We start from the raw sequence: 15698 nt of genomic DNA on the forward strand, positions 1-15698 counted from the left end.
TAGTTGTCCAGTTAATTTCTTTCTGTTTTTAGTAGAGACAGGGTCTCGCTCTTGCTTAGGGTGGTCTCGAACTCCTGACCTCAAGCTATCCTCCCACCTCAGCCTCCCAGAGTGCTAGGATTATAGGTGTGAGCCACTACGCCAGGCCGAAATCTTTGAATGAATGAATGCTTATCATTAAAATATAGTTAGGAACAGTTTGAAAATGTAAAGTACTATATAAATGTCAAAATAATATTTGGACTTTGACATTGATTAAACTTACTTTAAGCATAACTCCTTTACAATTATCATAGGTAGTTTATTGAGCTCTTCAAAGATGCTCTTGTCATTCTGCATCTTCAACATGGATATATATATATGTTAAACCAACTGCCTTTTTTTTTTTAACACCTTAGGATCCTCTTCCAATGAAAAAACCCAAAAGCGTACAGTATACATAATAAGTAGATGGTAGGCCTTCTCACTTCTTAGCACATCTCTCTGAAGAAGCCAAAAAAGGAAAGAGAGGCAAGAAATAAGAGATTGACAGGGGTGGGAGCGCAGCATCCTGAGGCTGAGTGGACAGGCCTAGGCTAAGGCCCTGAGCATGTGCTTTAGGTGATGGGTACAGGGCCTCCCTGAGAATGGAGGGATGAACGATGGAATAGCAGTCCTTCAGCCCCCTGGGAGGTCCACGGTGTTAGACAGTCGAAGCATCACATTCTGCCTGTGTCCTCATTGCTTAAAATAGTCAGGCCTGTCATTTAGTACAGAAACCTATACTGTCTGGGCATCTTTTTTCCTACTCGTGTGAACATGGGTTAATTTCTGAAGAAGCGATTATAAAACATGAATTATGTAAGACTAGAGTTGTTTGACGTGTTGGAATGGGTGCAGGGGAGACCTCAACTACTTTATTTTTCTTCTGCCTTGCTCTTTTCTAATTTCCTAGCCCCTCAGCCCCCATTCCCCTCCCCGCACCCTCGTATATACATGGAACCTTCCTGCCAACGACTGAAAATAGTGCTTGGCAAAGAGCCAGCCTGAGAAATGTTCTTCCACTGGCTATCTCTGTAGTATCCTTGCTTGACAACATAAAAAAGAATCAACTGATTTCTGAAGTGACATAAAGACGAGAGAATGAAGAAGATTGAGCTGTATATTAAATTGTCTTCTGGTTATCAAATGGAGACTTCTTTGTCATAAAGGCCAGAGATAAAAAAGAATATGTGTATGTTTAATATATGAAACAAAAATAAGTCTATTTTTGACACAGTACTTGGGGAGAAGATAGGTCAAAAAGCCCAGCCACCCCTGAAATGAATTTTAGACTCTTATTATTGGTGTGATGGGGCAGAGAGAGATACCAGTGATGGTTGCATTGCTGATAGAAATGATTTTTTACAGTAGGTGCTAAATTAGATGTAGAAAGGGGAGTTATCAAACCTACATTGTCACGTCTGACCTTCCAGGTCCCAGTCGTGGAATCCTAATAAAAACGAGTTGTGGGCTTATCTAGAGATGCAGCAATAACTGGCACAGAACAATATTCGAGCTTCTCTTCAAATGGGGTGACGCCAGGGGTTATTTGGGGTCATGAAGGAGATGCATTGGTTTTGATCAGTTTTTAGAACTGTATAGCAGCTTATCTGTGGGTCAGAGAAATTTAGTTTCCTCCATTCTTTTTTCATCCCTTTTTCCCTTGGGCGCTATGTGGATTAGCCTCTGGAAGCCGGTATGAGGCTCTGAGCATTAATACAGTTTGTGCCAGATCCAGACTCTGTTGTCACGATATTGGGTCCCAAGCTCATCATCACTGAATGTTAGATTCAATAAAGGAACATTACCATCTCTCCATAAATAAAAGGAAGAGAAATACTTCATGACAATATAGAAATACATAGAACTCCAGGGTACTAAATAGCATAATCCACACCTCATTTATTTTACTTTTTTTTTTTTAAATAAAAGCGTTTTATTGTAATTTGGACATAAAAGATAGTCTGTTTCTGAGGACCTCACAGCACTTTTTTTTTTATCATTTAGTTCCAATTTAATAGTGAATACATGTGGTGTTTGCTTTTCCATTCTTGTGATACTTCACTTAGAAGGATGATGTTCATCAGGTTGTTACAAAAGGTATTAGTTCACCATTTGTCTTATGGCTAATACTCCACGTATACATATATGTACCACATTCTATTAATCCACATCATCCTGAACACGCCTGATCTTGTCTGATCTCAGAAGCTAAGCAGGATCAGGCCTGGTTAGTACTCGGAGGGGACACACTGCGTTTATTTTATCCCGTGACGAAATGTCACTCTCTCATTAGTTACATCTCTAATATGACGTCTTTTTTTTTTTTTTACTTTTTACTTAAATTGTATTGTTTATCCTTACTAAAATAATTTACAGATATTAGACATTATTATTAAGCAAGTGGAAAAAAGTTGGCCCCACCCTTCCTAATTTCAAAAAATTTATGACAGAATTTTGAAGACAAAAATAAAAACAGTAGTACATAGCTAGCAGCAAATTTGTTGCCCTGCACTGTCTGTTCGGTGGTGAGGCTCAGACAGACTTTGAGAGTTTTAACACTATAACTGCTAATTCTTCTAAAATGTCACTGTGAGAATAGTTATCTTGTCATATGTTGAAAGAATGTTTTAAATTTTAGAAATAACAGTGAAACCTCTTCATGCATGGATAAAATTTAAATCTATGAATTGATGTAGAAATGCTAAAATTTGTTGGAAAGAAAATTCAAGGGGTATTATTATAGATTAACCCCTATTTGCTTTGCTTTGTAAAACAGTTTAGCTTCAGAGTAACCAAAGGGACAAGGAGGAACTTGGTGGGGACACAGTATTTATTCTTGTGCTCTTAGGTGTTTGGTACATTATAAAACCTATTATCTTGTATATAGATATCTGGACAGCAAATCAGTTGTCTTGACTACATTCTGAACTGTTATTGGTTGTTTTATTTACTTGTTTTTAAAGCAAACGTAAACCATGTTATGTAGCTGTTGATTTTTTTCCTTTCCTAATATTTGTCTACCCAACAAAAGATACGGAATGCTGTCGTTCCCCTATCCTGCATATAACTTGGAGGGAAGGAAATAAACTTTATGAGAGTGCAAACATGCTCCAGAGAAATTCATGCCTAGAATATAAATTGACTCAAGGCAAAATTCCATAGGAGACAAGTTTCAAATTCTGGAATTTTTACAGTTACCATATTGAAGTATCATTTATAGTTATAAAAATAATTCCATCCAATATAAAAATTTGCATTTGATTTAGTAATCTGCTTAAGAATCATGAACAGGTCATTCGTTGGCACTTGGTAAGCAGTATTAATACCAAATGTTAATATTCAGAATTTTTGGAATTCACTCAGCAAACATTGAAGTACTTACTATGTGCCTGGTTGCTGGTTAAGTACAATAATTGTTTATTTCTCCACACCACTGTGTGGGGAATTGAGTCTGGTGGCCTTATCTGGCTTGCTTTCTGTCTCACTAGCACATACTTGCAGCATGATGGGCACGAACATGTGTCAAATAAATGTGTCATTGAATTAATGAACTAAGTTCTAGAGCTCAGAGAATGGATTATACATACAGGGGGAAGAGTAGAGACAGAAAAACTGTGGGGACGCTCTAAGGAGGACTAGAAACAGCAGTTTGAATATCTACTCACAGAAGAATGACCAAGCAGAGCTGAGGTGGCCTAAGTCTACAGATGCTCAGGGATCAGGTGATTGGATTCACATAGGGTGGGAGTGGGAGGCTGTAGGAGGAATTCAGGACAAAGGAATGGGGAGGAAGCTGAGGTTACTGACAAGGAAATAGTTGATGTGTTATGTCATGAATTGAGAGCCTGGAGGGAAAAGGTCACCTCAGTGGATAGTTTGAGGAAGTAGAAGGCTCAATGAAGGTAAACCCAAAATGTTGTGGGATTTAGGGGATGGACAGCATTTATTGACCACCTCCCACACACAAGGCACTTTAATCAATGTTACAGAATGGAAGGATGCTACCCATATGACCAAGACATGGGTCCTTTCTTCAAGGAGGAGTTGGCACACAGTGAAAGTGGTAGAGAGATCTGTGGAAGCACACAGCTAAGAAGGTTCTTTCTGTTGGGGTGATCCAGCACCGGAGAAGTGATCTTTGAACCAGGCTTTTTGGAATGAACTTAATAAACGGAGGTCGTGGTGGGGAGCGTTCCAGGCAGAGGGAGTAGCATTAGCAAGACGTGGAGTCCGAAAACCGCAGGGTCTGTCAGGAACAACACGTTGTCTTTGGTGTTAACAGGAAAAGTAGGACAAGCCTTAATGTAATACTTGAAACTTGATTCTCTGAGCAGCAGGGAGCCCTAAAAGAGGAGAGTGATGTTAGATGACCATTCATTATAAAACTCACTCTGGCCTCAGTAAAGAGGTGGATTAAGCAATGGTTCTAAACCCTGGCTTCACGATTAGTATCAGCAGGAGAGATTTTTAAAATCCCAACTCCCAGGTTGCACCCTGTCTCAATTAAATTAAAATCTGTGGCACTGAGACCCAGACCTCAGTATTATTTAAGTCCCCAGGTGATTCCAACATGCAGCCAGGGTTGCAAACCAATGGTTCAGAGCAGGGGTTGGCAAACTCCAGAAAGGGCCACATAGTAAATATTTTCAGCTTTATGGGCAACAGGGTTTCTGTTGCAACCATTCAACTCTGCCGGTGTAGCGGAAAAGCAGCTGTAGACACTACATAAAGGAATGAGCGTGGCTGTGTTCCAATGAAATTCTAGATGTGGAAATTTGAATTTCATGTAATTTTTACATGTCACAAATATTGTTCTTTTGGGTTCTGTCTTCAGTCATTTAAAAATGTAAAAACCAATTGCATACTGTACAAAAACAGGCAGCCAGTAGTATTTGGCCCACAGACCATGTTTTGCCAACCTTGATTTAGAGGGTGAAGATTGGACCCAGATCGTCCAGGAAAGAAAACATCGCTATGATAATCCAGATAAGAGGTAAAGTTATCTCTTCTATTGTGTTCAGTTACAAGGGCAGAGTGAAGGTTAGTGATACTGAGTTAATATATACAGCAACTCACCTTTTTGTGTAGAGACCTTTGGGCACCTAGAAGTTACCATACAAAGGACATTTGAATGAACCATTGTGTGGTATGTGGTACTTAGTGCCTTTCGACTTTGTCTTTTTACTTTGCAGGGATTTGACCTATTTTGTAGGGCTATTTCTGGCCTAACTACTCATACACGTTCGTTTTGGCAACACCTATTACCACAAATTGGTTAGGTCTCCTTCCTTTCTCATGTGCCAGCCATGCCTTTGGTGCCAAAGAATGACCTTTCCTTGCAAACAAATGTTCTCTTTAGAAAATAAAGTGAGCTTGATAGGACAAGGTATGGCTAAACTTGCATTTTCTTTTATCGGATATCACTAAATGAACACAGAATTCCCTGTCTGCATTTTCTTCAGCATTTGTTGTCTAGTTAAGGTCCTGCCAGGGCAAATGGTGCCTGCCCCTCTACCCACGGCCCCCATTCCCCACTCCCTGTGAAAATGAGAGGCTGATGGTTGCACCTTCCTTCCACGAGGATTATTTTAAAAACCATAAGGCTGAAAAAAAGTGTTTCCCACTGATCTCAACTATGCTTTAAAATCAGCTGCACATTTCCGTATTTGCCTGGTTATATTATGTGAATGCCATTATGGTTGGGTGAACAAATTCACTTATCATTTTCTAACTTCTCCTCTTAGAGAAGTCTGCTATTTTGGTGTCCTCTAAGAAATACCCCCCTGTTTGGAGATGCGAGAGACTAATGAACCTGATAACTTTCCTTGACTTTGCTGTGACTGGATGGAGAGAAGGAAATTCAAGACTGCAGTGAGCAGCATTTATGATCATCTCAGTTATTTTGCAGCTCTTACTAGAAAGTAAGGAGTGAACAAATATATAGGATAGAGTAGGTTTATTTTGTTGTAGTTTTCCCTGCTGTTCTCTCAGTAGAGTTATTTCTCATAAAAGAATAAGGAAGTATTATATGTGCCTTAGAAAGGAAAAGCAGATGAGATTTTGAAGAGTTTGCCTGTTTCCCTGTTGGGGTTTTTTTTTGTTGAGTATTTTTGATCATCAACCACATTTCATATCATTGATTTCTAAATTGATTTCAGTTCACTGTTTAAATTCCAGGGACCTTTTTTTCCTTCTCATTGATCTTGAATGAATATTATCATCTTAGGGATACCGTTGAAATATGTATAATATAAAAGTGAGATTGTGATTGAGTGCTGATATTGTCAAGTGCTTTTAATTAAGCTTCTGATGTTTTATACATTGATAACAAAATAAAGATTCAGATTTATTAAATTAGCTTTCCATTTATTTTTCAGAAGCACTCACCACGTAGGAAACTAAATATATAGCAGCAGCCTGTTCTGCAGCCAAACCCTTAATGTGCCCCAGAGGAATTCCTGTGTATAGAGTCCATTTTTGAGTAAAGGAAGAGGTCAGGAAATAAGGCAAAGCTGCAGGTGTAATGTAAAGGTTAAGAATGAAAAAACCTGATAGAATTCAGAACATACAACGGCCATAGCCGGAGGAGGGCAGGGAACTGATCTAGAAGCATAGAGGTTAACAGTTGGAAGAGACCTGAGGGATCATCTTCACTAGTGATTCTCAACTTTGGCTCCACATTGGAAACACCTGAGAGCTTTTAAATACTACGCTTGCCCAGGTCCCACAAGACCAATTAAGGCAGGGTCACTGGGGATTAGGGCTGGCGCTTTGGTGTATTTTAAAAGTTCCCCACTAATTGTAACCTGCATCCAGAGTTAGGAACCACTGGCCTAATCCAACTCCCTTATTTTCTGTAGGAGTACAGAGCAGATAGCTGGCCCAAGGTTAGACAGCTGTTGTTTGCTAGAATTTCAACCTCAGTCTTATCTTCTTGCCTCCCTCACTCTGTATTCTCCCTGTGTGATCTCATCCCTGTCCTCTTTAAATTACACCAATGTGCTCATGACTCCCAAGTCCATGGGCCATGTCTTTCTTCTGAGCACCATACCCTTGTATCTAACTTGTTCCTCATTCTTTCTCCAAATGTCTCAGTCACCTCAAATTCCCTGTATTCAAAACTGAATTCCCCTTTCCTCCTCTAGGCTCCAAAACCTGTTTCTCTGTCCAGATTTTTCTGTCAGTGAAGGATATTCCCTCCCTTGGTTATCTGAGCCAGAAATCTTGGAGTCCTCCTCTGCTTTTGCCTCTGGGTACTCCTATCTAATCAATCACCAAGTGCTGTCCATCTTGCCTCTTAGCTATTTCTCAAATCCATCCCACCCTCTCCCCTTGTCCCCAGCTTAATTTGGGGTGTTGATATTTTTTTTCTGAATTATTGCAACAGCCTCTTATGCTATCTTCAGCCTCTAGCCTTGCTCTCATGTGGGCTACATCTTTAACACTACTAGGAAGCTCTTCCTGAAACCTGAATTTGATCACTTGTCATTACATTTTTTGCATCATGTGTTCTAATCATTTAGCCATTTCTTCAATTCAACAAAGCTACTTCCTTTTCTATCTCCCTGTGCCTATACTCAGCCTACTTCCTTATAGTCTATAAAGACATGAATCTATCTATAGACTCAGTATTTTTATTCTTGGATGTTGCCCCTGCTGGAAGTAAGCTAGGAGATCCCCAGGTAAACATGAGAGGTACCTTAGACTCAGGCCACATCCTTGGTAGTTAACACCTTCATTTACCTGCAATATTTACTGGTGACTTCATTTCCTATCCCTGACTTCCATGTCTCTTACTGCTGCTTGTTCAGCCTTTGTCCTCACTGTGACCATCTCAGTTCCTGACCAGTTCTTCACCAACGACCCTTGGACTTTCAGTCATTTGTTGTTTTTGTCTTGTGCCTCTTTGCTATTTCAGCCCTTTTGCCTTAGGATGTGGATCTCTGACTTCCCTACTGAATGCCTGTCCCTAGCACGTATTAAGTCACCAGTCCTTGGTCTCTAGACCAAGCCTTTATTACCTAGAATCTGACTCTGGTCTCTCTGGGAACTTTTTTAGAGCAAAGCCCTCTTAGTTGTCAGCAGACCATCAGGTGCCCCTGCATGACATAAAGTTCAGCTGTTCAGAACCTGATTGTCCAGTTCATGGTTGTCCTGGCTCTATACCTTTTCCCCTTGCCTTTCTGCTGCTGCCTTCCAGTTGACCAGTTAACCACTGAGGCACTTTGCCAAATAGGGAGCAGGAAAAAATACGTTGAAACTCAAACCTGCTCATTTGGCTTCTTACGAAGTATGGTGAAGGCTTGCTGAACATTTAAATTTTATTATAATATACCTTAAACCCATCAGACTCTTCAAAGCTTACAGGCTTTACCATTTTTAAGAATCTGTATGTAGAAATGAAGTCCATAGTCTTATTGTAGCTTTACCTTATATTATAATAACACTATTTGGGAAAGCTTTAGTCAACAACAAGAGAATGGGCACAGAAAGTGCCCCAGAACCAATTCTGATTGGTTCGGGGAGCCAAAAGAAGTTAGTGGATATTGCTAAATTTCAATTGCTTGTATAACCTCACATTCATAATACAGGTTCTTATCACATGTGGAGCCTCTTTCAGATCTGAGCTCTGTTACGTACCTTTGATAAAAATTGAAACGACAACATTGTCTAACAACCAGAGCTGTTATAAATGCTCCCTTGGGGCCCTCAGTTTTGTTTGATTTTGTCTGGAAAGGAGTTTAAACATGAGCATAAGACAAAAGAGGTCATCAGTGTTTTCTGTCCTTGGAGAGTGGAACACAAAAGCAATTTATGAAGTGCCTATGGAATGGAGATTGCGGAGGTTCAGCTTCTCAGTAATCTAGAAGTTTTATCAAGCTTGCTTTCATACTGCCTCATTTTTTTAAAACCCAACGGCAACCCACAGAGACTACAGGACTGAGCATGTAGTTACTTTTAAATATCCTCTCATCTCTGTGGCGCGTACCTTGGGATTAATGATGAAGGTGACTTGAAGGTACCACGTATGATCTGGGAGGAACATTTGCCGTACTCACTGTACTTTGGCCACCTTCGTTACCAGTTCATCACACAGCTTGTTTAACATGTTTACTTTTTAAACACTTGGAGAATTAACAGGTGGTTGCATGACTAAGATGTTTGTTTTAACAGGCTAAAAAGTGGGAGGTAATTTAGACATGCACTGTGATGCAATAGGAAAATACCTAATTATTCCATGTTTGGCTCAACTTTTAGTTTCAGTTAAAACTGCTGATAGCAAGGCTCAACAAGTTTTGTAGAATAGTACTCTTAACATTGCCTACATAGGAGAAACTGACATACTAGTAATAATGGCCATGGTTTAGTTGCTTGTACATGAAACCTTCAGTGTGGCTTTAGTGCTAGAACTTAGTAAAGGAGCTATTCTCAGAGCATCTGTTATCAGCAGTTACAGTGTGAATACAGAATGTTCTGAAAGCCCCATATCTAATTCAGCATGCTCCAGAAACCAACTCGGAATACTCTCTACTGTATATAGAATGCACTGAAGGTAAAAAACCTATATCTGCCTTTTATCATAAGCTACATCATTTTGGGGAGGAAAGTGGAGTATAAATAAGTAAATAACACTATTTGTATTAGCCCCAAAAGAAGCCAGTGAGCAAACAATGCCCTATTTTCTGACAACAAATTTATCAGACATAAATACAGTAAAGTTTTAGCTATGAATATTGAAGGTTATATGCATTAATCCAGTTAACTGAAAACCATTGCCCTTCTTCCTCAGAGGCCATACAGCCCAGAGCTGTATTTTCTGAAATCCAGAACAGGGCAAACTATGGCCTATTGGCCTATCCAGCCTACTGCCTGTTTTTATAAATAAAGTTTTATTGAAACACAGCCACTCCCATTTATTTGTTATTATCTATTACTGCTTTCATGCTATAATAGCAGAGATGAGTAATTACAACAGAGACCATATGGCCCACAAATCCTAAAGTATTTACCATCTGGCCCTTTACAGAGAAAGCCACCCTTCATCTAGAATCTCTGCCCCAACCATATCTACTTCTGACAGTAGTCCCTTAAGCCCAAACCAAATGAACAACTATCCAGCAAAATTCCTTGGTCCTACTTGTTCAATGAAGATCATACAAGAACCAGTCATAACCTATATCCTGACACATTAGGATGAACATAGGAGGCATAGTAACAATTAGCTGTCTTGTCCCTATAAGGATTGTAGATCCATATATCCTAGCATGGAAGTTTGACAAGGATAAATTGTGAAAAGTGGATAAAAGTAAAGTTCAAAACAATGTACAGTCAGTCCACCCTCCATATCCACAGGTTCCACATCTGCAGAATCAACAAGTTGTGGATCAAAAATATTCAGGAAAAAAAAAACAGTACAACAATTAAAAATAGTACAAATGTAGACAATACAGTATAACAACTATTTACGTAGCATTTACATTGTATTAGGTATGAGCAATTTAGAGATAATTTAAAGTATACAGGATGTGCATAGGTTATATGCAAATATCGCATGATTTTATAGAAGGAACTTGAGCATCAGCAGATTTTGTTATCTGTGGGGGTTACCAAGGGATGATTGTATATAGAATGATATCCTTTCTTTGAAGATAATAATAACTGTGAGTGCATATGTATGCCTAGAATATTTGGAACCATACATAAATTGTTCATAGTGGTTATGGGAGCTGGACAGATCATAGCGGATGAGAAAACAAGCTGCTTTTAAAGTTGGCTATCATAGAGAACTCCAGACTTGTTGCTTGTCACAGACACTGGGGAACAGGGATGGAGAGGGGACTCTGTAGTGTCTGGGTTCAGCTTGAGAAAAACACGTCATTAGAACTGAAAAGAGCCCTCTCTTTTCATAGCTATATATGAGGCACATATATGTCATCAGTGCAGATATTAATAATTATATGCCTGTCTAACTCAGATACATTCCTTTATTAATTTAGCCAGTAGTTATTGGGTACCTACTGCATGTAAAACACCATGCAAGGCACCTGGGCTATATAGCAGTGACAGAACAAAGGTATCCTCACAGCTGCAGGCTCAGACAGACAGACTGAAGCTGTGACCAGGAAGCCTGAGGAGGTGGTGGTTTAAATGGATGTGTTCTGAGGAACAGCAGTTGGTATTACAATGAAATTGGAAGTGCCCTAAATGTGTATTGAGTTTTCTTTCTTATCACAGTTTTTTCCTCCTTTTAGTCTCTGAGTTATGCATTTTTAAGTAGAGATTTTGATGGTGATTAGTGTTTTAATTATGAAACCTTCTAGGAAGAGGCTGCCTAGCTGCTCCTCAACAGTGACCCACATAAACTATCAAGTGACTGTGGTTTCTAATTGCATCCATGTGTCTCCTCGGCTTGCACAAAAGAAGACTCTCTAACTAAACAGTAGCTTTATATAGATAGATATAGATATTTTTGACAGCTGCCAACTCAATTGTGTTTTGTTTTTTCCACAGAAAAAGCAGAGGACAAAAGATCTCTCTCGGGTCTTCCATTCTTACAATCCATATGATCACAAGGTAAGAGAAGCATGTTATTAGCGTATTAAGTATTACAAGTTTTTCTGAGTGCACAGCACAATTTTCGCCAATATATGGTGATTCTGAAACATACTTACCAATTACATTTTTATTTCAATTTTAATTTTTCAACTCTATCCCTCTTAAAGAAAACAGAAATTTTGTATTTCTGAACTAAAATAATTATATTTTATTCCCATTAAAATCTAGTTACATATTAGCACTGAAATCTCAAGGACTGTGAAAAGACAGATTTTTTGGGGTGTTTTTTGTTTGGTTGCTTTTTGTTTTTTCTTTCCAACCACTGTAGTGGTTGGCTTTTGGATTGGTAAAGATAGTTGAAATATTGAGTGCCAAATCTTGGTTCTCCATTGCTCCTGTTAGAAAGTTATTTTTCTAAATAAAAATCCTGACAAAAATCAGTGCACAGCATTTATATCTGAAATACCCACTGCCAAGAGTTTTACTATGCGGAACACCAAATAGCATAACAACCCCATGTACCCATCCTACAGCTTTGTAGATTCATAGCCAGTCTGGTTTCATTTATACCCCACACTCTCTACCCTCCATATCTGAAGAATTCCCAGACATCTTTTCACTTCTAGGTATTTCACCACATATTTGTAAAAAATAAGGACTCTAAAAAAAAAAAAAGCCCATACATAGCCATTTTTAAGAAAATGCTTAACACTGCATCTTCATGGGGAAGTATATTACAAGATTTCTGAGACTTGTACAAAACTTCTATGCCATGTAAGCTTCCAGTAAATCTGTTAATTCGGAGTGATTTCAGAAGCAAACAAAAAATTTACACAGTTGAAATGCTAATATAAACTTAAATCTTTATCTATGAATTTACAGGGAGACATGTGGTGGGGATTTTTTAACTAGCCAAAATAAGTAGTGTGAAAACTACTTTCCTCAGTTGAGAATCCAGAGATGTCTGGATTCAGGAGGAAAAAATTGTGTCATTTCATAGAAGTTGAAAGAATTTGAATAGCTTCTAGTGTTTCTGTAGTGACCAATTGACTTAAGCACCAAAAATTTGTAAAAGAGGTGTTTATGATCCATGTGACCATGGTGATATACAATACTAAAAATTGTATCATTTCGAGTTACATTTTTCAAGCTAAATCAATCACTTTGCAAAATACAGCAATTTGTTTGAAAGAGATTGAGAGAGCCAGTAGTGTCTGACAATGCAGACAGAAGGTGCAGGCTGATAAGTAATATAACAGCAAAAGGAATGAGATTGGCCAGATTTCTGCTGGTAATGTTGCATTTTTTTAAGATGAAGTCATTTAATGAACATAAGTGTAATAGTGGTTAAAGTTAACATTTAACCACACACACACACACACACACACACACACACACACACACACACAAGGCTACGACAAATCAAAGGTTTTGCCTGACTTGCCTAAATTTTGCCCACTTCTAACATTTTTTAATTCACAGTTAAGGGAAATTCCATTATTCTTTTATTAGAACTCTTAATGGAACCTAGCCATTTGTAGCTTCTACCAGCTTCCTCTTCATATCCTTTGTGGCATTGTATCAAAGTCACCTCAGATTATTTTGGCTTCCCTTCATTCCCCTACAAATTAGGCATCAGGCAATGAGGAATTGAATATAAATGCTAGATGGAGTTCCTTTTGATCTTTACTTTAAGATCAGTAATAAATTACTGTAAGTAGCTAGACTACTTGATGAGTGCTTTTTGAAGCTCTTAAGATGTGGCTTGTTGGCATTCTGTTTTATTCTGTATGTGTGTAGTGAAGGAAGAAGGAAAAGTTTTGTTGTAGGCAGCTCCTGGCCCCCTTGTAGCCTCCTCCCATTTTCCAAGCTCTATCCAGGCAAATCTAACCATATTACTTTTAACCTTGTCTCTTGTTTATTGGAATGTCCAGGAAGACTGGAACCATAAGGATAAAGTAATATGCACTGATTTCTCAATCTGAGAATGTTGCTTTTTTTCCCCTGCATAAATTAATAGATGGTTGTGTTTCCACGTTATTTTGTCATTTTAATTACCCAGTTATATTCAAGCAAATTAGCTTTCTAGGCAGATAGGTTTTAGTGTAAAACGTTTTACAAGATGTGGTTAAAGTTGGTGTAAACATCTCATGCTCAAGGAGATTTCTCTAGTGATCCTTAGGAAAATATATATACAAATATTGTAATGAAAGCTTATATAAAATGTAATATCCTCTGTCTGGGGTTTGCTTTTTAAAAATTCAAAGAGAGGAGTAGATAGGGTACAGTAAAATAAAATTCGCCGTGTTTTGATGACTATCAAAACTGAGTGATGGGTTTGTGGGGGTTTATTATTCTATTCTGCATGTTTTTCTATATGATTGAAATTTTCCATGATAAAAAGATGCAAAAAGTAAAATAAACTATGGTCTGCTCCTGGGAGTGAATGTTGTGATATTCTTTTCCTCATTAGCCAAATTCCTTTTAGTGTTAATTTTCCCCTTGACGTAAATTTATGCCAAAGAAAGGATACTCAGCATTTCAGTGGGTCCATTATGCTGAGTAAACTCAGAAATGCAACTTCTGCTCTAAAGTTGGCATAATTTCCTGGGGTTTCATCCCAAATTATAGTGGGTCGCTTAAATGATAGCCTTGCCTACTAGAAACTGTTAAAACAGTTGTAATTACAAAGGGTAGGTAGGACACCCGTTTTGTTCTCAGTGAGTCAGTTATATTTGCTCTTCTTGCCACTCCCCCAACCAAGAGTCCTGCCTGACCCCAGATGCAGGAAAGTCACCAGGTTAAACAAATGTGTCCTTTGAGTGAGGCCAGGTGCATTTCTTAATCATACCCTAAAGCCATTGTTTAGATTGTAAATGGTCAGTTGGTTTTCTCCTAAATGCTGTTGCAAAAAAAGTAAATAAAGCTCAGAGAAAAATGTGTACCCAGAATGAGTCTTAGGAAATACTTGATTTCTTACACTAAGAAATGTTGTTTGAAACTAGAATTTAATTTTGAACTGTTGTCTCTGACTCCATGTCCAGTTTTTGAAAATTGTTTTCAGGAATTCTTATAATAAAAAAAGACTTATACAAAAAGGCTTGGCCAAAGCTAATTCCTATTTATCTGTCCTAACAAAAAGGAACGTTAGTAAAGGTAATCCAAAGTAGCAGGTAATCTGGTTATATTTTATGCATTATAATCTTTTCTCTGTTATTTTAATAAACAGATAATAAACATAGTTTATAGTTTCTGGAAACACACTGTACTAACTTCCACGAAAAGTTACAGGGCCCGAGGCCTTCCAGGTCACAGAAAGTCAACCTAGAGTTGAAGTTTTCTTTTAGATAAGTCCACAGGTAAGTTAGCGTAGGCTATAATTATAATAGAACACTTTTATTAAAGCCATGCAAATTAGCATGCACTGTGTATACTTGGCCTGAAGAAAATATTGCCATGCACATAAAAAATGTCTCTTTCTTTTTCATTCTCTCCTTCTTTTTTGTTAGATTTTATCAGAATTATGTGTTTGGAGGAAATCTAGGTTTATTAGCTAAACACAGATGTTTATAATCTGCTAAGGTAAAAAGTTAATATAAAAAACAAAAATGCTTAGAAGGAAAAAGTTAGGAGATTCTATTTAGGTCTATAGTGATTGTTAACATCTGCAAAATTGAGTAAGTTCCTGAACACACGTGATCTGTTTGAATTAATGTATACTCCACCATTAAACGTGAGTCTTCAATGGGTAGTCACTATTACTGTTTCTGTATTGTGTGAAGTGGGCTTCTCATTTTCTTTTAGTGACTTATTAATTTTCCTACATATAGAGACATAAGTCAGTGGACACACTTAGGAAGAAACATTGTTATGTAACCCCTGTGTTGGTGAAGTGGGCTTTTCTTTTTCTTTTGGTGACTACCATTATTTTAAAAACCTTTCTATATATGTAGACCTGTATCAACTGAACTGTAAACAAATTCATATGTGTCAAAAAACAGTCGTTATATGTGAATGCACTTGATAAATTCACCTATTCTTAGAAAGAATACAAACATTATTGCTTTACTCCACCAGAGCATGTTTTGGGCAGCAATCTCAGCTATCTAAAACACAGC

At 38.0% G+C, this 15698-nt stretch overlaps 1 protein-coding gene across 3 annotated transcripts in view; it reads left to right on the top strand.

Annotated features, from left to right (window-relative positions):
* CDKAL1 (CDK5 regulatory subunit associated protein 1 like 1) overlaps positions 1-15698 on the top strand; it is a 584442-nt gene that overhangs the window by 462918 nt on the left and 105826 nt on the right. For all 3 annotated transcript variants that reach the window (XM_045551876.1, XM_045551874.1, XM_045551875.1), the window contains one exon: positions 11536-11598. In XM_045551876.1, coding sequence (XP_045407832.1) covers positions 11536-11598 — 63 coding nt within the window. The remainder of the gene's footprint in view (positions 1-11535; positions 11599-15698) is intronic.

Source organism: Lemur catta, chromosome 5, assembly GCF_020740605.2.
Source record: "Lemur catta isolate mLemCat1 chromosome 5, mLemCat1.pri, whole genome shotgun sequence".
Classification (NCBI taxonomy): domain Eukaryota; kingdom Metazoa; phylum Chordata; class Mammalia; order Primates; family Lemuridae; genus Lemur; species Lemur catta.